This window comes from Vombatus ursinus, unplaced genomic scaffold, assembly GCF_900497805.2.
Source record: "Vombatus ursinus unplaced genomic scaffold, bare-nosed wombat genome assembly UNPS02014832.1, whole genome shotgun sequence".
NCBI classification, from domain to species: domain Eukaryota; kingdom Metazoa; phylum Chordata; class Mammalia; order Diprotodontia; family Vombatidae; genus Vombatus; species Vombatus ursinus.
In genome coordinates this window covers 74,506,484-74,534,275 of record NW_020954610.1, presented here as the reverse complement: position 1 = coordinate 74,534,275, position 27,792 = coordinate 74,506,484, and the positions used below count along the sequence as shown (strand labels likewise).

The 27,792-nt window shown below is 41.4% G+C and overlaps 1 protein-coding gene across 1 annotated transcript in view; it reads left to right on the top strand.

The window, feature by feature from the left end:
* Window positions 1-104: 104 nt before the first annotated feature.
* Window positions 105-27,792, top strand: part of LOC114025798 (ankyrin repeat and SAM domain-containing protein 6-like) — a 78,111-nt gene continuing 50,423 nt past the window's right edge. The window contains exons 1-2 of the mRNA XM_027839327.1: window positions 105-825; window positions 27,238-27,740. Coding sequence (XP_027695128.1) covers window positions 485-825; window positions 27,238-27,740 — 844 coding nt within the window. The 5' untranslated portion in view covers window positions 105-484. The remainder of the gene's footprint in view (window positions 826-27,237; window positions 27,741-27,792) is intronic.

The window sequence follows — 27,792 nt, the reverse complement described above, 5'->3', positions numbered from 1 at the left end:
TCTTTCTTTCTTTCTTTCTTTCTTTCTTTCTTTCTTTCTTTCTTTCTCTTTCTTTCTTTTCTCTCTCTCTCTCTCTTTTCCCCCCCAGTGGAGAGTATGCGCTAGGAAGCATAAATGCTTGTTAGTTGAAAAAAGAATTTTATTTCAAAGGGTAACTCTCTCTACACAGTAAAGGGACCGCAGAAAATCTTTTTTGGTGACTCTAACAACTTCCACTCCTCAAACACGACCAGCCCAATGCAGGTCCGGAGAAGGGGTGGGGAAGGATAGAGTACGCAAATGAGGATCCAAGACTTGGGGAGAAAAGGGGGAGAGCCTGTGAGCGGGGAGTCCAGGAGGTTGGGCCAGGGTCGGGAGGCAGCTCCAGTAAGGAAAGGAGGAGGAGGAGGAAGGGCGAGTCCTGCTCGGTATCCGGGGGGCGGAGTCGGGGCTCCAGGAGCCAGGGGGCGCAGGAGGCGCGGAGGTCCGGGCCTTCCCGAGGCCGATGGTCCCAATGGGCGAGGGCGGGATCCCCCCAGCCTTCCAGCTTCTACTGCGAGCCTGCGATCAAGGCGACACGGAGACGGCGAGACGGTTGCTGGAGCCCGGGGCGGCGGCAGCGGAGCCGGCGGAGCGTGGCGTCCCGGACGAGGAGGGGGGCGCTGGGCAGGCGGCGGTGCTGCTGGGGCCGGTGCCCGTGGACTGCACAGACGAAGCCGGCAACACGGCGTTGCAGTTCGCCGCGGCCGGAGGCTACGAGCCGCTCGTGAGGTTCCTGCTGCGGAAGGGGGCCTCGGTCAACAGCCGCAACCACTACGGCTGGAGCCCGCTCATGCAGGCGGCGAGGTGAGCCCAGCCAGGGGCCGGGCCAGGGAGCCCAACGTCCTGGGACCCCCCGCACTCAGGCGCCCGAGCGCAGCAGCGCAGCGTGGCTCGCATGTTTTGCCTTTCCATCCTCTGTTCCGTGGAGGATGAGAGGGGCCAACTGGTTCTGTGTTCCAGCTAAGGGGACCTGTGTTGTGTGCACGGTGTCTGCAGTGCTCACCCGTGTGTGTGTGTGTGTGTGTGTGTGTGTGTGTGTGTGTGTGTGTCTGTCTGTCTGTCTGTCTGGGTGTCTGTGGGTCTATGCGTGTATGTCTGCATGTCTTTGGGTCTATGTGTGGGTCTGTGTATCTGTTTGTGTGTTTCTGTCCGTCTGTGTGTGTCTGTTTATCTGCATGTGTCTGTGTATTTGTCTGTGTCTGTCCCGTCTGTGGGTCTGTCTGGGTCTGGGTCTATGTATCTGTCTGGGGATTTCACAGTAGCAAAGCTGGTTTCAGAAGTGGTCAAAGGTCATAGTTGTCATGGGCACCACTTGTCCAGTGCCCAGGTGGGGAATTTTATTGGAAAACATTTCCCTTCATTCCTATCTGTTTGCTTGAGTGACGTTCAGTGGTATATTTATTCACACAGAAAATACAGAGCCGGGAAGAAACGTGCCCCAATAGGTTCGTAGGGACATACATAGATTCATTCCTGGAAAGGCAACTTAACAGGACCGAGTCCAATTCTGTATGTTTACAGATGAGGAAATTGAATCACAAAGATGAGGTAACATGCCAGTAGGATGTAAGGTCATTTAGGGCCAAGGCTGTTTTATTTTTGACCCTGTATCCCCAGTGTGCTGTCCCTGGAAGCAGAGGACCTGGGTTCGAGTACTACGTCTGATGCTGATTTCCTCTGATTTCCTTTGTAACCTGAGACAAGTCACCTACCCTACCTTGAGCCTCAGTTTTCTCATCTATATTAGATGGTCTCTAGTCCCTTCCAGCTTTAGATCTAGGCAACTATGATACATTGTAGGCTCTTAAACACTAGTTGGATTGAATTGCCCAAGATTACCCAGGTATTAAGTAGCATGCGTGAACTTTTATCCCAGGTATTTTGACTCCCATCCAGGGTACTTTCCATTCCACAGCATTTCATCTGAAGAAACTGAATCCTAGAGTCATTGACTTGTTCAAGGTTATGCCTAATGGACATAAGCAGCAGAATTCAGAATGACCCCCTGACCTCGAACTTCAAATCCAGTACTCTACATGCCATTATATGGGGACTATTGGGACAAGATAATTAGCAGTGTGGTACAATGAAGGAAGTGCCACATTTGGGGTCAGAGGATTGGGATTTGAGTCTAGACTCTGCTCCCTTGGTAACCTGTTTGACCTTGAGTGAATCACTTCATTTCTCTGGACCTCAGTTTCCTCATTTGTAAAGTAAAGGGATTGGATTAGATGATCAACCCCTAAGATCTTTTCCATCTCTTTGATCCTTAGATCCTCTGCTAAAGACTTCTCTGATATGTCATGTGAGAATAGAGGGAACCCTGGTGGATTCTGAAAGGCTAGGTCTCAGAGCAGAGTTCAGTGACTGGTAGGGCCTACCAACCTGGAAAGGCTTCCAGGAAGGGCCAGGTGACAGACTCATATGCCTATTATCTGAGGGGCAACCTAGCTGAATTTGGAGAGGGTCATCACCAGGTTTTCCAAGGCGTAAAGGATTTTTTTGGCCATTGTGACTCTGTTTACCAGGTCTTACTTTGGTAGAAGGAGTATCTATGTAGCCACCAAAACCATGGATTGTTGACATATTGAGGTAAGGACGAGATTAATATGAATGATAGCCTTTTGGAATTAGGAGGGACCAAAGAGGTTATCTGAACTTATTTTCTATATGAGGCAACTCAGAACCAGAGACCTAGGAAATGTACTCTCTAAGATAGTCTGTGCTCCTCTCTTTTAAGCATTCACAACTTTAGTTGCCAATTAACTTTTAATAACAGATTCTCTAAAAGGGATGCTCTTGCTTGCAATAGTTTTCCTCGGCATCTGGGTGGCACACACTTGTAATCTCAGCATCCATGGAGACTTATTATTAGCAGAACTGGGAATTAGCTGAGGTCCTCCAATGTTCTTTACTCTATAGTAGGCTACCCGTCTTAGATAGACTAGAAAGAGAATGCCGAAGTTTGAAAAATGGACTAAAAATCAGTGCATCTTAAGTGTGGGTTGTGATCCCATATGGGGTGGAAAAAAAATTGGCAACAGTAAAAGATTTCTGAATGCATGAGGACCAAAAATTAATTAATTAATCTAATTGAATTAAAACACTTAATGAATCCAAGGTGTTTCTGGCAGCACTTGCCCGTGTTGCATCATGCAACTTTATTGCAGCCTTAGCTCTGAACACAAAGCATGCACACTTTGCACTGCACATGCCCTCAGGCCACAGAATACCAGTGAACTGCTGCAGAGAAAAGGGGTCCTGAGTGGAAAAAGTTTAAGAAGCCCTGGACTAAATGGTACTTTTTCTGATGGAATCTCCCATTCCCCTTGTCTTGTGTCTCACATTGAAGCAGTGTTTGGGCTATCAAATGCAACAGACAGACTTCTCATTTCAATAGTAGCTCAGGAAAATGTATCATTATACTCTTCATCTATTGATGGACCGCTAGGTTATGTAGTGAATAGAGAGCTAGACTTTGTACTCATGAAGACTTGAGCTCAAATCCTGCCTCAGACATATGGGACCCTAAACAAATCATTTAACGTCTCTGTGCCTCAGTTTTCTCATCTGTCAGATAGAAGGGTTGGGCTCAATGACTTGTAAATTCCCATTTAGATCTAATTTGTGATCCTAGGATCTTTTGATGTGTGGCATATCAGAGTTAATTAATTTAACTGGAATTTGTTCTCTGTCCCCCTATACCAATGGGAGCCTATTGTGGACAAAATGTTTGAGCTTTTCAAGTGTGTTTCTATCTGCTTGGGCTATTCTGGCTATAAAAATCTGTGCTTGTATAGTTTAGCACATTTTTAGGTGCTTCTTAGACTCCTGGTTATACCAGAAACTTTTGCATAAAGAGAACCAACTTATTTCTCTTAACCTTAGTAGAAAGGGTGACAGAGGTATACTAACCAGTACATCACTAATTGTATTAGACAAAGAATTAGAATTCATTCATTTATTCAAGAAAATTTTTTTCCCTGCATCTACTGTGTGCAAGACAAATTGTTAAATATTGCCCTCACAGAGCTTACAATCAAATAGGGGTAATGAGACATACATGTGGATAAATATGAGACAAATTAGAATTTGTAAGTGTATAAGTTTAAGGAGAGTACAAAGTACTTTGAAATCAGATGATAAAGAGATCTTTACAGTTGGGGGAATCAGGGAAAATTTCATGGATCAGATGGTTTTTGAGCTGGGTCTTAAAGGAGAGGTAGGTTGTGTGACAGGAAGGGGAGAGTTTCAGGCATCAAGAACTGCATGAACAAAGGTTTGGAGGTGGGAAGATACAGAGGTGGTGCCAAACTTCTTTAATACTTCAAACCCTGTTCTAATCCAGGCTCAGCACTTTCTTTAACAGGCACAGTTCATAACTTATGTATTAGTTTCTTCCTACCTAGTTCCCCCATTTTCCCTGACTCTGCTGTTAGCAAGGGAAAGGTTCTTCAAATAAGCCACCTAATGATGTCCTTGTTCTTTTGTGCACAGAAAAAAACAATGGAGCTATTAAAATATGCAACTGGCTAAGAATCCCAAACTCTTGTTTTATAGGAATGTTATAGATCAAATGCTGGGGCTGATTCTAAATCTATTCAGAGAAGTGGGGAATCTACCTGAAGTACACAGCCACAGTCAGGGATAATATCCTTATAAGGATCTACTCATACAAGGGTCTATGCCAGTGGATCTGCAATTTCATTAATATAAAACTCTACCAATGTAGATCACAGCCCATCTGTAATTTAATTGAAGGTCTTAGTGTAGGCACATAGTAAGGCAACTAAAAATTTTGTAAGGGAGGTGACAATGCAGAATATTATAGGAAATATTTAGAGAGGCAATGCAATTGAGTGAATAAAGAGCTGGCCTTCAAGAAGCCCTGGGTTCAAATCCCTCTTATGATCCTGGGTAAAAGAAGTCACTTAACCTCTCAGTGATCTAGGTTAGGCTAATATGCATATCTTTAACACTCCCCCACTGCCTGATCAAATTAAAACTAAATCAACAAGCTTCCTAGAGGGATTCTAATGTATGGATTAGCCACCCCTATTTCTATTTGAGTTTGACATTACTGCTCTAGGCAGCTCTGAAAGACTAGAAGTGCCAACCTGTATTGGCAGAAGGAGTATCTTTTATCTTTACCTAGAGGTTCCCTATTCCAGTGAATTCATAGGTCTGGTCAGTATCCCTCCAAAAAGGAGGTATGAGAAAGATTATTGAAAGCCATTGGGTATGGAGACTAAAAAAGATTGGAAACCTCTGATCTAGAGCAAGCATCTTGCTGTCCAACAAGAAGAATCATTCACTGGTCCATGGAAGCCAGGCCACTTTCTCCAATTAGTGCCTTTTCATAAGCAAAGGCCAAAGGATTAGTCTCTTTTCCTATTCAAAAACCAAAGTGTTTGTCTGGTAACTAAAGGTAACCTGTTAAGGTTGTCTTGTTTTTTTTTCCCAGACGTTCGTTCATTCCTTAGTGGATACAGCCACTGCTGTGGTTTCTGTGGTCAAGAATGTAGATATACATGGCCACATGAAGGCTGGAGTAAATAAGTTTACTCAGCTGTCAGTGTTAGAGCTATTAGCACAGGAAGTAAGCATGCTGGTGCAAAGGGGAATGCCAGCCAATAAATAGCCTGGGGTTAGCTGCTTGCAAATAGAGCCCAGGGGCAGTGATTTTTAGTAATTACATAAAAGATGACAGTAGAATCTTACTGCCACTGGATGTTGTTAGGGAAACCCTATGATTTTACTGAGACAAAATGTTTTGAAGCATCATTGGGCTGCTTTTCAGGAATAAGCTATTGGGGTCAAGTCTAAGGAGAACTAAGTTGGACTTTTGCATTCATAATGATGCTCGGGTCTTCTCTCTATTGCCTTTTGTGTGTGTTACATAGCAGCTGTCTGTGGATTCTGTTCCTTGGATCTGAACCACCAGGAATAAATAGTGTCTATGTGTGTCCTAGAAAAGTGAGGGTCTCTAGGGAGCTCCCACTAGTATTGACTATCTGCATATTGTGGAAATAGACCAAGACCTAAATCAATCATGATCACTATGGGAATTTTCCATGGTAATAGCAGGCCTTTGGCCTGGTTGATTCGTATCTTCTTGAGAATGTTCTTGAAATATTTCTTTCTTTCACAGGTAGAGTGTAGCCTTGGGAATATATAGTACCCAACGTCAATTGTCACCTCTGTGCATGTGTCTCCAAACATCCTTGGCCCTGATTTTTTTTAACCTGTTCTGTCATTCCATAGTTCTGTTTACAGTCTATCTGCCCTTGTATATCTCACCATCGTTTTAAGCTTAACAGCTCAAAAAATGAACTCACCCCTTTCTCTGCCCACCTGTTCTCCCAGCCCCCCAATGCCCCCACTTCCCAAAAAATAATGTTAGCTTTCCAACTACTGGGTTTTTGTTGATGGCAACCACCTGTCTGGATGCTGACTTGAAGAAGCCAGAGAGGATGTGGTCAGCATCCACTGACTTGTTGGAGAAAGTGTTGTGTGCCGCAAAGGTTTTTTAAATGACAAACTTAAACTCTTTCATCTGAATGCCCCTAGCCCATTCTTGGCTCTTTGTATCCTCTCTATGCATGATATGATTCTTGATTTTCCATCCTCTTGACTATCTGATTATTTTATCTATCAGACATTTCTACCCTTTCTGTTCTCGCTGACCTTCTGGCTTCATAGGATTTAGAGTATTTTGGGCAGCTGGGGGCACAGTGGATATAGTGCTAGGCCTGAAGTCAGGAAGACTTATCTTCATGAGTTCAAATCCAGCCTCAGACCCTTACTAGCTGTGTGACCCTAGGCAAGTCATTTCACCCTCTTTGCCTCAGTTTCCTCATCTGTAGAATGATCTGGCAAGGAAATGGCAAACCAAGAAAATCCCAAATATGATCACAAAGAGTCAGACGTGACTAAAAAATGACTGACTGTGTGGAAAGAGGTTAGAGTCAAGATTATTTTCCTATGAGTTTAGAGTCAAGGTTACTTGAATTTAAATCTGCCATTTACTTCCTTGTGTGATCTTGAACAAATGACTTAAATTCCTCTGGGCCTCAGTTTCCTTATCTATAACCATGAGGTCAAGGAATATCTTTTGCTTCTTTTTGTATCCTCAGCTCTTAGCATAGTGCCTGGCAGATAGTAGGCACTTAATAAATGTTTGTTGATTAATTGAAATGAAGTGGTTGGACCGGATGACCTCCAAGGTACCTTCCAGATAGTGAAGTGGTTTGCCATTTCCTTCTTCAGCTCATTATACAGATGAGGAAACTGAGGCAAACAGGGTTAAGTGGCTTGCTCAGGGTCACACAGCTAGTGTCTGAGAGGCCAGATTTGAACTCGGGAAGATAAGTCTTCCTGATTCCAGGCCCAGCACTCTATCCCCTGCTCTGCATAGCTGTCCTCTCCCTACTACATATATTATGCTGCCTTTTTGTGGTACTGATTCTATCTTGAGCTGACCTTTATTTTATCACCATTCTCAGTTCTAAAATTCCAGTTCCAGCCTCTCTATTGTCAGCTGCTGTCTGCTGGGGATATGCACTGTCCCTCTCCAAACTGGGAGCGGTTGCCTCTTACCCACTCCTCAACCTCTGAATTCCCAAGGATGGGACATTACCATTCTTCAATAATAATAATAATAATAGCATTTATATAGTGCTTGCTACAATGCCAGGCACAGTGCTAAGTGCTTTGTAATTATTGTTTCACATGATCGTTACAACAACCCTGGGAAGTAGGTGCTATGATTTATCTTCATTTTATAGATTGGGAAACTGAGGCAAACAGAGGTTAAGTCACTTGATCAGGGTCATACAGCTAGTAAGTATCTGAGGCTGTATTTGAATCTAAGGTTTCCTGACTCCAGGCCCATTGCTCTATTCACTACACTACCTACTGGCCCCAGGCTTAAATACTTCAGAGCCATTTTTGATTCTTTCCTTCATTCTTTCTATCTTTCCTTCATTCTTTCTATTCTTTCTATCTAGCCTGACTCCTTTTAAAAAAAATTCCTTCAAAGCACCATCTGAATTCTCCCCCCCATTTTTTCTGCTACCATTATATTTTATTATTATTATTATTTTTTGGTGAGGCAATCAAGGTTAAGTGACTTGCCTAGGGTCACACAGCTAATGAGGGTCAAGTGTCTGAGACTGGATTTGAACTCATGTCCTCCTAACTCCAAAGCCAGAGCTCTGTCCACTGTGCCACCTAGCTGCCCCTTTCTGCTACCATTTTAATCAAGGCCCTAATACCTGGCTGATCTCACTGAGCCCAGTTTCTTCTCTCCAAACCATCCTGCACAACACTACCAGGTTAATCTTCTCTGTGACCTGACTTTCATCATTGCTCGATGCATAAAGATCAAACCTCTCTGACTTTCGAGACTTCTTATGATCTGGCCTTACCTTAATCTATTCAACATTATTTCCCACCATTGCCTCAAATGTAACCTCTCCCCTGGGCAGTAATGGCTATTTTAATGTTTCCTAAGCATGTCTCGTTCTTTCCTGTGCCTTTATTCATGCTGACTCCCTTTCACTGGCCTGCCCCCCACACTGACTTAGAAGGCTCTTTCTTCTCCCATTCATTTATTTCAATCTTACTCATTCTTTGAGGCTTCACAACTCTGTCCCACACTGCTCTCTCTTAGTTGAACTCTCCAGCACTTGGTACCATACTGGTTAACATTTTTTTTTTCATAATTGTTTCCTCTGTCTGACCTAACCTGATTTAATTACCTATGGAAAACAGGGCAGAAATATTCATCTTCAGTATGGTCCAAAATAATCCACATGTTGTCATGTTGGTCTACAGTGGGAAGTGATCGAGCAGAAACTTGTGGTCACCCAGTGCAGAGAAAAATAATGGGCAGATTTTTCTGGTCTGCTCATATTGATGATGAAGAGCTGAGCAGAAGGGTGCCCATTTACTGGAGGCAGTTTTCCACATGAAGAGTCATGAGTAGATCACATAGCAAGGATGATAGACAGTAGATGGACTGTTCAATTGTACATTGACCCAACTTGGTAGGATGATCCACCAGTCTTGGTTGTTTGGAAATGATGAGCACAGAACTGTTCTAGTCCATTTAAATAGCTAATTGGTATAGTGGATAGAGTAGTGGACCTAGAGCCAGGAAGACCTGAGCTCAAATCTAGCCTTACCCTTAGTAGATATGTGACCCTGGGCAAGTCATTTAACCCCTCTCATCTGAAGTTTCCTCATCTGTAAAATAGGGTTAATAATAGAATCTGCCTCCCAGGGTTGTTGTAAGGATCAAGTGAGATATTTGTAAAGCACTATGTAGATGCTAGCAATTATTATTAAAAATTAACTTTAAATACATTAGAAAGAAAAAAAAGTAATGAAATTATAATGTAACATACTCTCTGGGCTCATTCCTTCAACTCACACTGGCAGATTAGGTCTCTACTGTGTTCAGGATTCTAGGGGATAGTCCTGAGGGTGGCTCTCCTAACAATATCTCGTGATTCCCCCCATTGCCATGTTGCTTCTTAAAGTTCAGCCGGGAGACCAAGTATTCTTTGGATAAAGGCATTTACACAAATGCCTAGCAAGAACAGTAGTTAAAAGCATTTCCCCCATAATCAGGGGTGTACCCTCCCACCACTACACATAGAGTCCATTGGGTAGGTAGGAGGGAGTGGGCACAAACTTAAAAGTACGATGGTAATATGGTAGGTAGGGAACCCACATGGCTAATGCAACTCAAAACTCAAGCTCCCTAGGGTCTTTATGTCATCACTTTCTCTGGACTGGTGTGGTATTAGTTGACTGACAAGTTGCTCAGCTGGCTCTGCTGCTCAGAAGGGCTTTTTCATATGCAATTGATCCTTTCTAGCCTGGGACCCTTCCTAAGTATGGAATGTTTATCCCTCACTATGTGCCAGGCACTGTGCTAAGCACTTTACAATTATTATCTCATTTGGTCCTCACAATAACCCTAGGAGGAAGGTGCTGTCATCATCTCCATTTTACAGATGAGAAAACTGAGGCTGACTGACTTGCTACTAAGTCACACAGCTACTAAGTGTCTGAGGCTAGATTTGAACTCTGGTGTTTGGGACTTCAGGTCCAGTGCTCTATCCATTTTGCCACTCAGTTGCCTCTGTAATCTTCCTTACAATTGTCAACCATTTTCAGTTAGTTGTGGGCTACGTTTCTTGGGCTCAATTGGGTTTTTCTTAACAAAGATACTGGAGTGCTTTCTCTAGCTTATTTTACAGATGAGGAAACTGAGGCAAGCAGGGTTAAGTGCTTTGCCCAGGGTCATACAACTAGTAAGTGTCTGGGGCTGGATTTGAACTCAGGAAGAAGAGTATTCCAGACTCCAGACCTGGTACTCTATCCACTATGCCACCTAGCTGCCCTAGAACTTCTACTTTTGCTAAAGTCTGATTTGGGAGTTGGGGGTAGGTAGCACCTTATTATAACAATTTACTAAAGGTTTATGTGAGAGCTAAGCACGACAGCAGAAAGAACCTGGTGCTCTAGAGTCAGAGGTTCTGGGTTCTGCCTCTGATACTTACTTTCTGATCTTGGGCTAATTATTTAACCTCTCTGGCCCTCAGTTTCCTCATCTGTTAAGAAAAGAAAGGCTTCGCTAGATGGCTCCTGAGGTCCCGGCCAGTTCTAGAGCCTTGATTCCCTGGTCCAATGTTTTTTTTTATTAATAAATTTATTTATTTTTAGTTTTCAACATGTACTTCCACAAGATTTTGAGTTCCACATTTTCACCCCATCTCGCCCCTCCCCCCACCCCAAGATGGCATGTATTCTGAATACCCCTTCCCCTAGTCTGCCTTCCCTTGTATCTCTCCCCCCCTTCTCTTATCCCCTTCCCCTTCTATTTTCCTGTAGGGAAGGATGGATTTCTGTACCCCATTTCCTGTATTTCTTATTTCTCTGTTGCATGTGAAAACATTTTTTTTAAACATGTGTTTTTAAAACTTTGGGTTCCAAATTTTCTCCCTTCCTCCCTCCCCACCCACCCTCATTTAAAAGGCAAGCAACTCAATATAGGTTATACATGTGCAGTTATACAAAACACTTCCATAGTAGGCATGCTGTGAAAAACTAACTCTATTTCCCTTAATCCTATCCTGCCCTCCCCCATTTATTCTATTCTTTTTTTGACCCTGTCCCTCCATAGAAGTATTTGCTTCTGATTACCCCCTTTCCCAATCTGCCCTCCTTTCTATCATTCCCCTACTCTTGTCCCCTTTCCCCCCTATTTTCCTGTAGGGTAAGACAGATTTCCATACCCAATTGAGTGTGTATGTTATTCTCTCCTTAAGTCAAGTCCTATGAGAATAAGATTCACTCATTCCCTCTCACCTTCCCCCATTTCCCCTCCACTGTAAGAGCCTTTTCTTTTCTGTTTGTTTGGTTTTTTTTTGGTGAGATAATTTACCCTGTTCTACCTTTCCCTTTCTCTTTCTCCTAGTATAATCCTCTCTCACCCCTTAATTTTATTCTCCAGATATGACCCCTTCATCTTCAACTCACCCTGTGCTCTCTATCTGTCTATCTATCTATCTATCTATCTATCTATCTATCTATCTATCTATCTATCTATCTATCTATATACATATAATTTTTTTCCCTTCAACTACCCTAATACTGACAAAGGTCTCATGAGTTACAAATATCATCTTTCTGTGCAGGAATGTAAACAGTTCAACCTTGATAAGTCTCTTCTGATTTCTCTTTCCTGTTTACCTCTTCATGCTCCACTTCAGTCTTGTATTTCAAAGTCAAATTTTCTATTCAGCTCTGGTCTTTTTGTCAAGAATGCTTGAAAGTCTTCTATTTCACTGAATGACCATTTTTTCCCCTGAAGGATTATACTCAGTTTTGCTGGGTAGGTGATTCTTGGTTGTAATACTATCTCCTTTGCCCTCCAGAATATTATATTCCATGCCCTGCGGTCCCTTAATGTAGAAGCTGCTAAATCTTGTGTTATTCTGATTGTGTTTCCACAATACATGAATTGTTTCTTTCTGGCTGCTTGTAATATTTTCTCCTTGACCTGGGAACTCTGGAGTTTGGCTACAATATTCCTAGGAGTTTTCCTTTGGGGATCTCTTTCAGGAGGGGATTGGTGGATTCTTTCAATTTCCATTTTGCCCTATGGTTCGAAAATGTCAGGGCAGTTTTTCTTGATAATTTCTTGAAAGATGATGTCTAGGCTCTTTTTTTGATCATGGCTTTCAGATAGCCCAATAATTTTTAAATTCTCTCTCCTGGATCTATTTTCCAGGTCAGTTGTTTTTCCAATGAGATATTTCACTTTGTTTTCTAATTTTTCATTCTTTTCGATTTGTTTTATAGTGTCTTGATTTCTCATAAAGTCACTAGCTTCCAATTGCTCTATTCTAATTTTTAAAGAAGTATTTTCTTCAGTAATCTTTTGGACTTCCTTTTCCATTTGGCCAGTTTTGCTTTTTAGGGCATTCTTCTCCTCATTGGCTTTTTGGACCTCTTTTGCCATTTGGGTTAGGCTATTTTTTAAGGTGTTATTTTCTTCAGTATTTTTTTGGGTGTCCTTTAGCAAGCTGTTGACTTGTTCTTTATGATTTTCTTGCATCACTCTCATTTCTCTTCCTAGTTTTTCCTCTACTTCTCTTACTTGCTTCTCAAAATCCCTTTTGAGCTCTTCCAAAGCCTGGGACTGATTCATATTTTTCTTGGAGGCTTTGGATATAGGAGCTTTGGCTTTGTTGTCTTCTTCTGGTTGTATGTTTTTATCTTCTTTGTCACCAAATATAGTCTGACTCTTTTTGCGCTGCTTACTCATGATCCCGGCCAATTACTTGAGTTTTAAACTCTTTGTTAAGGTAAGACTCTGTTTCCAATGTGGAGAATGTACTGTCCCAGTACAGCTGTTTTCAGAGATACTTCTAGGGACCTGTAAATTTTCAGTTCTTCCAAGGTGGTATGATAAGGGGCGAGGTGTTTCCTCTCCACTGCCCCAACAAGCTCCACCATGCCAGCACTCTTCCTCGCCCCAGGACCTCCCCTCAGAACTGTGACCCAGATCCGAGCACGGGCAGAGCAAGACATTCTTGCCTCAGCACTGGCAAAGAGAACCCTGCAATCCCCCTCTGATCAGTCACTTGATTCCCCCTCAGTCTGTGGGCCAGAAGCTCAGGAGGCAGCTGCTGTCCTAGAAGCTGCGCTTGGGACTTGCGGCTGAGACCTAGCTCCTTCTCTCACCGCAGTCACAAACTTTTCCCTCTGACCTTCTAAGTTGTCTTTGGCGTTCATGGGTTGAGAAGTCTGGAAACTGCCACAGCTGCCCGCGATTCAGTCCTCTGAGGCATGCTCCAGGTTCGCTGCTGTGGCCTGCGCGCCTGTGCCGAACTGCACTCCTCTCCCGACCTGGCATGATATACCTTTCCCATCAACCATCCAGCCTGTCTTGGGCTGGAAGTTTGTTTCACTCTGTCTTTTTGTGGGTTCTGCTGCTTTAGAATTTCTTTAGAGCCATTTTCTACAGGTATTTGGAGGGGTTTGGGGGAGAACTCAAGCAAGACACTGCTTTCACTCTGCCATCTTGGCTCTGCCCCCTTTAGACTGAGAGAAATTGAAAAGGGTTAATGCAACTAACTGGAATCCTGGGGCAAGGTTAGATGTTGACTTTGGTTTGCTTCGGAAGGGACCTTGGGTAGACATCAGAAGGGAGTGCAGGTTAAAGGCTGAATGCCCTGTGCAAAGTCTTTAACTCTCACCCCCTGGTTTTTACCTGAGCCTCCTAGCCCTAGATGGTGGCCCCACCTGGAGAAGAGGGAGAGGAGGCAACCCACATTTAGGCATGGGAAGAGTTCCAGTGACAGCTTCATGAACACTACAGGAAAACAGCAGAACACGCTGTCCTAAACCCTCTTTCCTTTGCTTTGCTTTGCTTTGCTTTTCTTTGCAGTAACTGATTAGACCACTTTATTTCCAAGTGATTTGGGTAAATGATTTCCTAACTGAATGTCTTCATTCTTGTTTGTCTGCCGATGTAAATGAGGCTCCTCAGCTCATGCCATGCTCCGCTTGTTGGAGGTATGTTCATTCTGTGTCTTTGTAACCTCCTAGGGGAGTTGTCTGATCTAGTGTCACGAGGGTGTTATTTCACTGAGGCTTTCTAAGGGTGGGCTGGGGGCAGAAACCCATTTTCAGAATGAAGAACAGAGTTTTGTGCTTCTTTATCCACCAGCGGACGAGAATCACCCAGAATGGGGTGGGCACTGGTGGGTCGCAGCAGCCTGGTTGGAGAAAGTGTCCTCATTTTTGAAGTCACCGCTCCATGTAAGTATTTGAGTGCCAACATATTGACAAAGGCGACAGAGTCAGAAGGCTGATTTTGTCCAGTTTAAGGAGACAGGTCTAGAGCTGGAAGGAACTTCAGAGGCTGCCTAGTCCAATCTTCTCATTTTACATATGGGGAAACTGAGGAAACCCAAGGTCGCAAAGGTAGTTAGCTTCTCTTGTTACTTACAAAAATTTAAAACTCTAATGACATTCCTTTTTTTAAACTGAAATTCAGTTGATTCAAGAAATGTGTATTAAGACAAGTTAAAAATGCTACTAAGTGGAGTCTTTCACCCCCTAGATATGTACTTAAAACAGTCGCTCTTTGGACCAAAAATGACCCATCTGTTGCAGTATATCTAGGTGATCTAGGGAGTCTCTCTCCCTCCCTGCCTTTCCAGATAGATAGATAGATAGATAGACAGACAGACAGACAGACAGACAGATAGTTATAGGTATCTATGTATCTATATCTGTATCTAGATCTAGATCTCTCTCTTTTAAGGGAGGAAGAGAAAGGGAGTATATATCAACATGTTGGTTACATTTGTAATTCTCTGTATTTTTTGGTGCATTTACTCCCTCCTAGCTTGGTATCCCGCACCTCAGTGCTGGCCCTTCAGTTCTCCCTGCCATTCATCCCAGCCTGGCTTTGGGGTACTCCTGTTTCTCCAGCTCGGCTGCCTTAGCCCAAGGGTTTTTGCCCTTTTCTGTGTCATGGCGAGTCTGCTGAAGTCTAAGGTCCCCTTCTCAGAATTGTGTTTTTAAATGCATAAAAAAATCACATAGTTTTTTTTTGGGGGGGGTAATATAATAATATATTTGTAATAAAATAATACAATCATTTATATTGAACTAAACTTGTCAAAAACAAGTTCTAGGAACCCAGCTTAAGCACTCCTGCCTTAGGCAAAGGTAAAAACCCTTTCTTTAATCCAATTGTGAAATATAATAGGGTTAACAATAAGATTTTATTTAATAGGTAATTAAGGAGAGGAAAAGTAACAAAGCAAAATAAAGGACAAAACTTGTTGGGATCCGATTTGCATAGTCATAGGGATAATCTTTTCCCTTAACCCTCTCTGACCCAATAAGAGAACAAAGTGAGAACAAAGCCCTCCCTCTGAAGGAGTTCATTGTTCCAGGTAGGCTCAAACAAAACCAATTCAAGATCCTCCTTTTCTGGGCATGAGGACTGAACACAAGTTAATAATTACATGCACAGCTCCAGAAACATTTCTGGCATTTCAGCAACAGAACCAGGAATGAGGCATTAGGCAGACCAGTCCCTGAGGGGACTTGGGGGAAGGCCTTGTTCAAGTCATCTAAACTTTTATTTCTTCCCTATAAAATGAGATGCCTTCTGGTTAGAAGTCTGCAACTGTGATTTTAGCTTTACATACAACAATTTTTCAGGATAAAAATCACACGTTTAGTGCTTGGTTTGCAGAGTTCTTTCTTTACACTGATGGTGAGGTTGGTAGTTAAGTATTTATTGTCCCCATTTAATAGAGGAGGAAACTGAGGCTCAGAAGTGATCAGAACTGCGTCACACAACTCATAAGTGTCATGAAATCCACTCTTGAGAGCAGTGTTTTGTTTTTGTTTTTTTTTACTGCTCCACATGACTTGTCCAAGAAAGTCCTCAACAGTCTCAGTTCTCAACTAATTTAATTGCACCAGATGTTTAGCTAGCAGGTGGTGTAAACACTTAGGTTTGAGGATGAAAATTGACAAGTAGAAAAACATCTTGCAATGCAAAGGAGCCTTGCAATTAGGCTCAGTAGCTTAGGGAAAATGCCTGGTAGAGGTACAAAGCAAATTCTCAACCAGAGGATAAACTATATTATAAATTTAGAGCTGGAAGGACCCTTGTAGATCATCTAGTTTCCTTCCTCCTCCCATTTTATAGTGAATAACTGAATTCCAGAGAAGTGAACTGGCTTGTTCAAACATCACAAAGGAACTGCTAGCAGCTTGGTGCGGTGGTGAGACAAGTTTTAGAGTCAAGGGGTTTTGATTTGAATCCCAGTTTCATTATTTACTACCTCTGTAACCCTTGGACAAGTTGCTGACCCTCCCTGGGCCTCAGTTTCCTTATCTTGGATGACCTCTAAAGTCATCTAAATGACTAACTCTAAATCTATGATCCCAAGGATTTTTTGTTTGTTTGTTTGATTTTTGCAAGGCAATGGGGTTAACTTGCCCAAGGTCACACAGTTGGTAAGTGTCAAGTGTCTGAGTCCAGATTTGAACTCAGGGCTCCAGGGCCAGTGCTCTATCCACTGCACCACTAACTGTCCAGATCCCAAGGATTAAAGACAGAATTTGAGCTTGGGTCCTAGGACTCCAAATCCAGTGTTCTTTCATCTGCGTGATGTCTAAGAGGCGGGATAAATTTGTCTGTCAAAAACCAGGTAGGCCAATCCAGATTTAAGAGCTGTGATAAGTGAATTAGCTGGGGACAGAAGCAAAAGTGAGAATAACAAACAGTACCAGGTCATTCAGGGATAGGACATGAGCAAAAATGGTCAGAAGATAGGCTGAGTTGTTGAGCAACAAGAGTTTGGCCTCCTAGGCTGGGGAGACAGAGAAGATGACTACACCTTCCCTTTCTGCCTAATGGGGTTCTGTTGGGCTAGCACTGGTGACATGGACCCCCACACTTTCCAGTCACAGAAAACTGTGTTTACAGTTATATCCTTATGAAGTACTTCCCCTTTAATAAACTGTTACACAAGCTTTGCAATTCTTGAGCCATTTGATCATGAGGTGATATGGCCCCTTATCAACTCTAGGATCAGATATAAACTTTTCAATTTGGCTCTTAAAGTCCTTTACTACCTGGGTCCAGACTGTCTTTCAAGCCTTATTACACATTACTCGCCTTCATAAACTCTTACGGATTCTCCAAGCATAACATCTTTACTGTTCCTAATACATGACATTCCCTCTCTTCTCTCTGATCCTTCAAGGTGTCACCCACCTTAAAATGTCCTCCTACCCCACTTCCCCCTCTTACAACCTTAGCTCCCTTTCAGTCCCAGCTAAAGGGACTAAAGCCTTTTCTGATATCTCTAGTTCCTTGAGCTACCCTCCCCCTTTACCTTCTATCCATTTTAATCTATATATGTACCTCCTCCTCCCCATCTCTGGGCATAAGGGGCATAAAGGGGGAAAGATGGTATCCACACCAAGGCAGTATCATCTCAGTCTCTGATCTATTCATTGTGATTGCTATTATTTAAATAGAATGCAATCTGGCACACTCAGAACTTACTCTCTTAGATCCAGGCTTTGTTTCTTAGTGTTTATGTTTCCATAGATACAATGGAAACCAGCTCTTTGAGGGCAAAGATGGTCTCATTTTTGCCTTTCTAATCCCAGCACTTGGACCATGGTAGATGCTTCAGACTGCTTGAGATGTTTTCTCCTCAGCATCTGCATGTTCTCATTTGGATGAAAATATCTGAACTAAGCCATAGTACCAGAGAATGGTAGCGATCATCTATTCCATAGTTATGGATGAAATGAGATAATATATCTAAAACACTTTGCAAACCTTTAGGCATTTTATAATTGCTAGCTAATATTGTTATTATAAATTATAAATTATTTTATTGTTGGCATTTAACTATGGAGGAAGTCAAGATCTAGTGGGGTAAATAATAGAAGAAAGTAAATAACACTGAGACAAGTAAACATATAATAAATGGAGAAGAATGATATAAACAAAGTATTAGAGAAGCAGAAAGAAATTTTTGGCTGGCAAAAGATCAGGAATGCTTCATATAGGAGGTGGCATATCATAACTGGGCCTTGAAAGGACGGAAAAGATTTCAAGGGGCAGAGATTATGAGGCAGAAACATTTTTCATTTATGGGAAAAGCATATGAGGTGGAAAAGACCACAATTAGTTTGGGGAATAGGAAGAAGTTTGGTTTGGAGGGAATATACCCTATGTGAATGGGGGCAATGTGAGATAAGCCTGGGGAGGAAAATTGGTGTGTAATTTTTTTTTTTAGGCAATTGGGGTTAAGTGACTTGCCCAGGGTCACACAGCTAGTAAGTGTCAAGTGTTTGATCTGAGGCTGGATTTGAACTCAGGTCCTCCTGACTTCAGGGCCGGTGCTCTATCCACTGTGCCTCCTAGCTGCCCTGGTGTCTAATTGTTTAAAAGGACATTGATTATCAACGTAAAGAGGTTGGACTCTTACTTGGTATGCAATAGGGAGCCATCAAAGAAGCCATCTGAGTAACCATGATCAGAGCTGTGTGCAGGGTAAATTAGAATCTGATGAAATCAGCACCCACATTTTCTAATCTCAGAAATAATATATTTATAGTTATATCTACAGAAAGTTATTTCCATTTAACAAAACACAAAACATAAAATTTTCAGTTCCTAGAATTTTTTTTTTGTTGTTTTTTTTTTTTGCTAGGCAATGGGGTTAAGTGACTTGCCCAGGGTCAGACAGCTAGTAAGTGTTATGTTTCTGAGGCTGGATTTGAACTCAGGTCCTCCTGACTCCAGGGCCTGTGCTCTATCCACTGTGCCACCTAGCTACCCTATATTGTTGTTTTTGAGTTCTTGCAGGGGTCCACGTCATTAAATGACAATATAAGCCATAAACATACCTAATATAGATGGAATAGATATGATGTCTCATATGTGTATAGATATACCTATATCTATAGCTCTATATCTCTGCTTTCCTCCCCTCCCATCTCCTCTTCTCTCTTCTGTCTTAAATGCCCAACTTCTAAGCACCTGACTGGTTTTTCATACGTATTTCGCATTTGTTTAGTTTGATCTATCAGATTGGTCCGTTTTCAGGGCAGTTTAACATGGCATCTTACTGGTGGAAGAGTGCCATCTCGTGGCAGAAAAGGGTAGCTGCAGTTTTTACTATGGCTCTACAGTATGGACCTGAAAACACTATTCCTGTTGCCATTTTGATTAGAATGCCATTTTCCAAGAAGACATTCTGGCAAAAAGTGGAGACTGCGTGTTGTAAGGTGTAAATCTAGTCCAGTTTTCATTTTGAAACATGAATTCTTCTAGATAAGATAATAGTAATGATAATATCAGATATTTACTTTAGTGCCTTATTCCAAAGACCTTGATATATGTTAGCTCATTGAACTTCACAGCAGCCTAGCGAAACAGTGCAGATATTAACATTGAGAGGTGATGAAACTGAGACCTAGATAGTCTAGGTCTAGACTTTGTCCATGGCCACACAGCTACTAAGTGTTAATGGATAGGACTTGAACACAGATGTTCCTAACTCCTAGTCTGACATCTGGCCAAGTCACCACACAACCTCTAGTCCAATTTGCTGCACCTAAACAAGGGGACCCTTTATGACATTCTGGACAAGTTGCTATTTAGGCTTTTTAAAAAATATCTTCTAGCTGGCGGGGAGGGCGTCTCACTGCCTCTTAAGGCTGTTTATTTAACTCTACTCATTACAGTAACAGCAATGTTGTTTTAAGAATGACTTTGAGTAAATAAGTATTTTGTCCACTATAAATACCCAAATTACTTATGAAAGACATAAGAAGAAAGACACTATTTGCATCCAGAGAAAGAACTGATAAATAGAAGTATGTATAGAATAATTTTATATACACATACATACCTATATACATACATACATACATACATATGTATGTATATATATACACCTATACCTATTTGTGTGTAATTTTTAGGATTGCCATCTCTAAGATAGGGGGAGGTGGGAGGGAAGAAAAAAAAGAAAAAAATTTACATGATAATTCTGTTATATATTTGAAAGGAATAGCAAGTTGTGCATAGTAGATCTGCAATTTCATCAATGCTTACATCAATGTTGTGTTTCCCTTGAAACTTAGGTTCAGAGTGTAGGACTTAGAGTCAGGAAGATCTAAATTTGAATCATGCCTCAGACACTGACCCTGGGCAAGTCCCTTCACCTCTCTCAACCTTAGTTTCCTCATTTATAAAATGAAGATAATCATTGCCCCCCTCCCCCATGGTTGTTATGAGGATCAAATGAGTTAACATATGTAAAGTACTTTGCAAACCTCAAAGTGCTATAAATGCTAGATGTTATATTTATTATCACTTTATTTCTTTAGTCCTCAGTTTTCTCATCTGCCAAAGATTTGGGCTAGATGATACAGGTCCCTTCCAGCTCAAAATCCTATAATTCCATGTGCTGTACCTACTCTATTCCTTTTGTCCTCCCAGGGTAAGCCTTTATCAGTTGATATCTTTAGTGAACAGATTAAGAGCAGTAGGGCCACACAAGAATAGCAGATGACACAACCTTATTGCTATTCACAAGAGGAAAAGGAGAACAGATGCCAACAGGGAATAATCTTAGAGTGTGGCCCCCATTGTTCTTCACCATTGTGGGCAGCCTCTAGATGTGGAAGCTTGCAGACAGTGCTGCTGTGTGCTTCTAGGTGTACAGTGGCTTTCATACTGGTCAAAGACTCAAAGCCGTCTGGAGCTCAAACTTAAAAAAAAAAAGTTTATTTTTTTCCACCCAATTAAATGTAAAAACAATTTTAACATTCTTTATTAAGTTTTGATTTCCCAATTCTATCCCTCTCTTCCTCCCTTGATCCTTCCCTGAGATGGTAAGCAATGTGATATAGATTATATACGTGTAAGCATGTAGAACATTTCCATATTTGTCATTTTGTGGGGGGAAAAAAACTAGAAAGAAAGAAGGAAGAAAGGAAAAGGAAAAGAAAGAAAAGAAGAAAGGGGAGAAGGAAGGAAGGAGGAAGAAAGAAAGTATGCTTTGATCTATATTCAGACACCAGCAGTTCTTTTTCTGGTGGAAGACAGCATTTTTCATCTTGAGTCCAATGGGATAGTCTTGGATCATTGTATTGCTGAGAATAGCTAAGTCATTTACAATTCTTCATTGTACAATGTTGCTGTTATTGTGTACAATGTTCTCCTGGTTCTGCTTACTTCATTCTGTACCAGTTCATGTAAATCTTTCCAGGTTTTTCTTTTCTTTTTCTTTTGATATATAGTAGTAATAAATTTATTTTATTTTTAATTTATGGAATAAAACAAGCATTTCCGTAACATAGTACAATAAAAAAGATGATTGCACATGAAACTGCAAATCTACTATGCACAACTTGCTATTCCTTTCAAATATACAACAAAATCATCATGTAAATTTTTTTCTTTTTTTCTTCCCTCCCACCTCCCCCTATCTTAGAGATGGCAATCCTAAAAATTACACACAAATAGGTATAGGTGTATGTACATACATACATACATATATGTATGTATGTATATAGGTATGTATGTGTATGTAAAATTATTCTATACATACTTCTATTTATCAGTTCTTTCTCTGGATGCAAATAGTGTCTTTCTTCTTATGTCTTTCATAAGTAATTTGAGTATTTATAGTGGACAAAATAACTTATTCACTCAAAGTCATTCTTAAAACAACGTTGCTGTTACTGTATACAATGTTCTCTTGGTTCTGCTCATTTTGTTCTTCATTGTTTTGTGCAAGTGTTTCCATGTTTTTCTAAAATCATTGAACTCATTTCTCATAGCACAGTAGCATTACACCACAATCATATGCCACAACTTGTTCAGCCATTCCCCAGTTGATAGGCACCCCCTCAATTGTCAGTTCTTAGCCACTACAAAATAGATTCTTTTCACTTTTTTTTTCTTAATTTTTATCTCTTTGGGATACAGCCCTAGTAGTGGTATTGCTGAATCAAAGGGTATACAGTTTGATTGCTCTTTGGGCATAGTTCCAAATTGCTGTCCAGAATGGTGGGGCTCAAACTTTTATAGAGTTTTAGACAAAGAGGCATCATGGCCTCAATAGGAAACTTCTTTGTCATCAATAGGGGAAGAGAAATAGTATACCAGGGACTAGTGAAATGAGGCTGTTTTCTAAATTATATATTAAAAAATGAAGAATGAGGAACAGGCATGTAGGAAACTTAACTCTAGCTGTGCCATTCAGCAAAAGGCAAGGGGAGGGAGTGAATACCAAGGCTCTGGGTTTATCAGCCTTGGCATAACTGCATCTTGCAGGCTGGGGCCATACCAGTCAGATGAGTTCACCAATTCACAACATCTCATGGACTGATTGACCATTTGGCAGGCAAGTGTAACATTCGGGAATGGGCAAGGGAGGGCTGGGGAGGACACCTGGATTCATATAATTTTAGAGTTGTAAGAGATGGTAGGTTCTATCTAGCCCTTTAATTTTAAGGATGAGGAAACTGAGGCACAGGGTGATCAAATGGCTTGCTTCAGATCACACAGCTAGTTTCCCTCAGAGCTAAGACTAGAACCCATATCTCTTGGACTCCCAGTCCAATGCAGAGGACTCCAGGAGGAGGAGGTAGGGTGAAAAGCTGGAGAAGTAGAGGACACCAAAGACAAGTTTCATACATCACAATGTTTGTCTGGGGCCAACTAACCCAAACCGAGGATATCAAGCAACTTTAAAGTGGTTGGAAGGGAAGGGCCTTGTGATTGTTAGGTAAGTTGGTTTTTTTGGGGGGGGGGGGGGGATTGTGTTTGTGAATGCTCAAGGAATGAGCAGGTACTGTGCTATGGAATCAAACAGGAATCCAGAGATAGTTATTTCACTTTTGGCCAGAAGGTGTTAAGAGAAGTGCTCAAGTGCTCATGAAATACCACTAATGTGGGTAATATATTAAGGACTTAGCTTAGCTATCAATGCCAGCCTTCCTTTGCTACCCATTTCCAGAGTGGTAGGGGAGGAGTGTCCCACTCTGTTAGTCCTTTGCTGTTGCACTCAGTCCTGTTGCTAAATGGAGATTTGCACTTCAGCCAACATTTCAAGAACACTTAATCTGTGATTCATTCTGGGTGGAGGGAGAGGGCAGGGCGAGCCATGGGCTTTTGGCTGCCTGGATTTGTAGGGGAGGAAGTGGTCAGCAACAAGTGATTTTTACAATCTGACCACCATCATGAGCAAAGAAAATGGATCCTGGAACATCTTGAACCTTTAAACAGATGAAAGGTCAGAGGGAAATAGGAACAGTATCTAGGTGAGACCCATGGATTAGGGAGTCAGACTCAGTTTCCCCCAACCTACCATTTTCTCCTCAGCATCCAACAACTGTGCTTCTTCACCCCTACTGCCCAGCCAGTCAATGGACATTTCCCCTGTATATAGAAAAACAGAATGCTACGACTTGATTCACAGTCATTATGAGGGAGGCATGCAAACCTGTTATAAGACTCACTAAATTCTGTGGATTTAGGCTCAAACATTGGCAATCTATGTCCTGGTGGGAGGGAAAGAATTAATGGATAGCTACAGCAGCCTAGGGCCAGGGATGGGTTGAGGTTGGAAAGTAGGGTGGTGGAATAAGCCCAGACCTAGAATCTAGAGGCCTGGGTGTGGTGGACAGAAGGCTGGTTTCCAACGCTGAAGGAAAATCCCAGTTCTGCCTGTTTTAGCACTGACATTTGTATAATGCTTTGAAGGCTTGCAAAGGGCTTTATATACGTTTTTCTTATTTAAGCTTTATAATAACCTTATGAGGTAGGTGCTATTAACCTTGTTAGAACTGAGCCACCCGTGTTTCACAGAAATTCAGTGATCTGTTTGGGATCATACAGCTATTGAGTGTCTAAAGCAGGACCCTGGGCAGGTCATTTAACCTGTATTAGACTCAGTTTCCTCATCTGTAAAGTGGAGATGATAATAGAATATACTTTCCATGGTTGTTGTGAGGAAAAAATGAGATAATATTTGTAAAATGTTTTGTAAACCTTAAAGCACTATGATAAATGTTATCATCATCATCATCATCATTATTATTTTTCATCTATTACTTCTTTTCTTTGTTTTTCTTCAGGCTCAACCTACTTAGTTGTTTCACCCACTTTAGTTAGGTTATAGTTTCAACACCTGTTATCACCCAAGTTACCCCCTTCTATACTCATTCTAATATGTTAATATTCCTCTTAAATGTGGCAGGCCCAGTGAAAACTGGGTCTGGCAGCAGCAAGCACAGTGAGCCTGTTTCCATGACCAATCCTTACAGTCCTATACTTCCAGCCAATTGAATGATGAGATAGACCCTGGATTTTCTTTGACTTTAGTGTGTGTTGCTACTGATGTTCTTTGTGCCTCTAGACAAATATAGATGTATGTGGGAAAACTGGGCACACTAGAATGATATTGGTTTAATATGGTTTGAGTAAGTAGACATGGTGGGCAGGGTTTTTTTTCTGAGTATTTAGTTGTGTCAGTTAGGAAACAGATGTGATATGCTTGAGGGTGGGGACCTTGAGATGTCTGATCCACTTTGTCAGAAGAGCTGTTGGTCATGGGCTTCTACGAGGAGCCAGATTCCCTGTGGAGACACTTGGTTCTTCCCAGTACCAACCAATCTATTTGTTCTTTATAATTTTTTTTTTTGGCATGGACCTATGATTTCATTGATCTGGGGAACTTTTACCACCAATGTAGATCAATAGCAGTTCTGCAATTATAGTCCTGGCATTACAAGAGGCATTACAAGATTAAGTGAATAACTCAAGGTCACTCCACCAGGATATATCGGGCTGAACTTGAACCCAGCCTTCTTGGCTGAGGCCTTTGTGTATCTACTGTATGACAGCATCTTTCATCTTTCTTGATCCAGTTCAAATATTGGACTAGGGCCATCTGAACACTTTGTATCTATTTGTTACCCAAACATTGACTTTTAGGATTGGCAGTAGGACAAAGCAATGTAATTTGGAGGGCCTTAAATGCCAGATCGAGGAATTTATATTTAATCTTAGAGTCAACAGGAAACCACTGAAGAAGCTTTTTGAGTGGGGGAATGACATTGCCAGACCAGTTATTTGGTAAGATTATTTTGATAATTATGTGGATGATGGACTGGAGAGATTCACGGAAACCAATCAGGCAAAGAGTCATGAAGGCTAAAACTAGAGGTATGGTTGCATGAGTGAAGAAAAGAAGACAGATGTGGAAAAAAAAAAAAGAGAAGTTGTGGAGATAAAATTGGTGGGATTTGGCTATTTATTGGCTATGGAAATAGATTCTGAGATGGAGTCAAAGAGGGACATGCTGAAAATGGAGGCTTTGAAGGTGATCTGTTTGTAGACATGCAGGGTACTTTTGAGAGAGGGAGAAATGAGAGCACGAAGATCAGGTCAGCAAATATTGTAGTTGAGGCATGAAACTGTCAGGGCTTGACCAAAGGCAATGACAGTGGCAATGAGGGGCACTGGATTTCTGATATGTGATGTAAAAATCCACAGGAGATGGAGGGACAAGGGAGAGGGAAGGAGTGGAAGATAACTCAAAGGTTTTAATGCCTGGAACAATGTTGGTACCAAGGAGGAAATGAGGAGTGGGAAGGTGGTTCAATATCATTCCCGTTTGAATTGGGATATTTCTTTAGAAAATGGAAGAGAATAGCACCAAATGACACATACCACGTCTGTCATCACACTGCTTGGTGCTTTTATTCCAGGATGTCAAAGCATTGAGTGGATTGGTCAAAAATTCTGACTCTTAAGCTCAGCCTTCTTGTGGTCTCACTGGTGGCCAATCTTGGCAAAGATTTTTAGACTTTTTCTCATTCCAGTTAGAACATTCATAAACTCCCAACAGTATTTCAACCACAAGGCACAGTACCCATGGTCTATTTTTGTTTACTTGAAGATATATGCCTCTGAACACAACAGAGGCAAGATTAATACTTGATTTTCTGACAATTTCAGTTCTCTCTTCTTTGTGGCCAGTTTTAACTTTAAAAGTGGCAGGTCACCTTTTTCATCAGTACTTTTTTCTTTCTCCATAATTCTGATTTTCTGCTTAAGACAATCCTTTCCATCCTTTTTGTTATTTGTTTTCCTAGGTAAATGTCTCTTTTTTCCATGAAACTTTCCCAAATTAACCCCTTTTTGACACTTTATTTCATTTATTCCAGCTTTCTCTACCTTTTAGATCTCTATAAAGCTATAATTAATTTTACAACCACCTATACATTGTTGTGTATGTCTGCTTTGCCTGTGTTTGTCCTGTGTTTCCTTTCATGTTGTAAGTTCATTCAGGTAGTTGCCACATTTATCTCCCTTTCCTTTGTATCATGGCCAATACCTACTAGTACTCTGCATCCAATGTATTATTTATCTACATATACACATGTAAATGGTGGAGGATGTTGAAATTAATGGAACAATGAAATCCAAGAAGGATTGATCTAGAAAATTTTTTTGGAGAAAGTGGAAGTCTGGGAAAATAATGAAAAGGGATGGAAGGCATCATGAATATGTGTATTCATATACCTATGTGTATACATATAGATATTAATATATGCTATTACTGTCACACATTCAGTGTACATCAGAGGTGAGACTTGAAGCCAGGTCTAACTGACTCTGAGGCCAGGATTCTATCTATTGTACCACACAGCCTTTCATATATAGTGTGGCGTAGTGTATAGAGCTTTGGCCACAAAGTCAATGAAACCAGACCTCAAGTCACATTTCTGACATGTAGTGGGCAGGTCACTTACCATCCCAATGCCCCAAACAATCTTCTAAGACAAAAAATTACAGAGCATTTGCCAATCTGCATTAGTAGAGGGAATTTTTTAACCAGGTGTCCCATATACCAATGAAATCACAAAAGTCTGGTCCAAAATGTTATATTTATAAATATTATATGTAATGTGTATGTTTATGTATATAGAGATAGCTGTACATAGATGAATAAAATTGCATAAATATGTAATTTGACTAATGGTCTATTTCCTTGTCACTTATTATAGTGTGTTTCATTGTTGGATTCTCTAATTGTTTCCCTACTCTCCTTACAGATTTGGACATACAAATGTGCTTCACATACTGTTGGAAAATGGGGCAGATATTAATGCACAGAACAGACTTGGGGCAAGTGTGCTCACCATGGCTTCCCGAGGTGGTCATCTCAGCGCAGTTAAGCTCTTACTGGAAACAGGAGCCTTTGTGGACAATTATGACCATTTTAATCACAGTGTACTTGAGGATGGCAACAAAGGGGACCTGCCAGACATAACTGCCCTGATGATAGCTGCCCAGCATGGACATGAGGCAGTGGTCCATCTCTTAGTGGAGTGGGGAGCTGATGCCAATTACAGTGTGAAGACTATGGGCTGGAGTCCGCTGATGTTGGCAGCTCTTAATGGGAGAGTGAGTGTGGCTCAGCAGCTGGTGGACAAAGGAGCTAACCCTGACCATGTCAATGTGCTGGAGAAAACCTCTTTTGAAATTGCACTTGATTTCAAACATAAAGAAATGATAGACTATTTGGATTCTGTTACAACTGTTAGACCCAAAACAGGTAAGGGCCTCTGTCCTCTTGATTTTGTTTGCTTGTTTTGCATTGCAAAGCT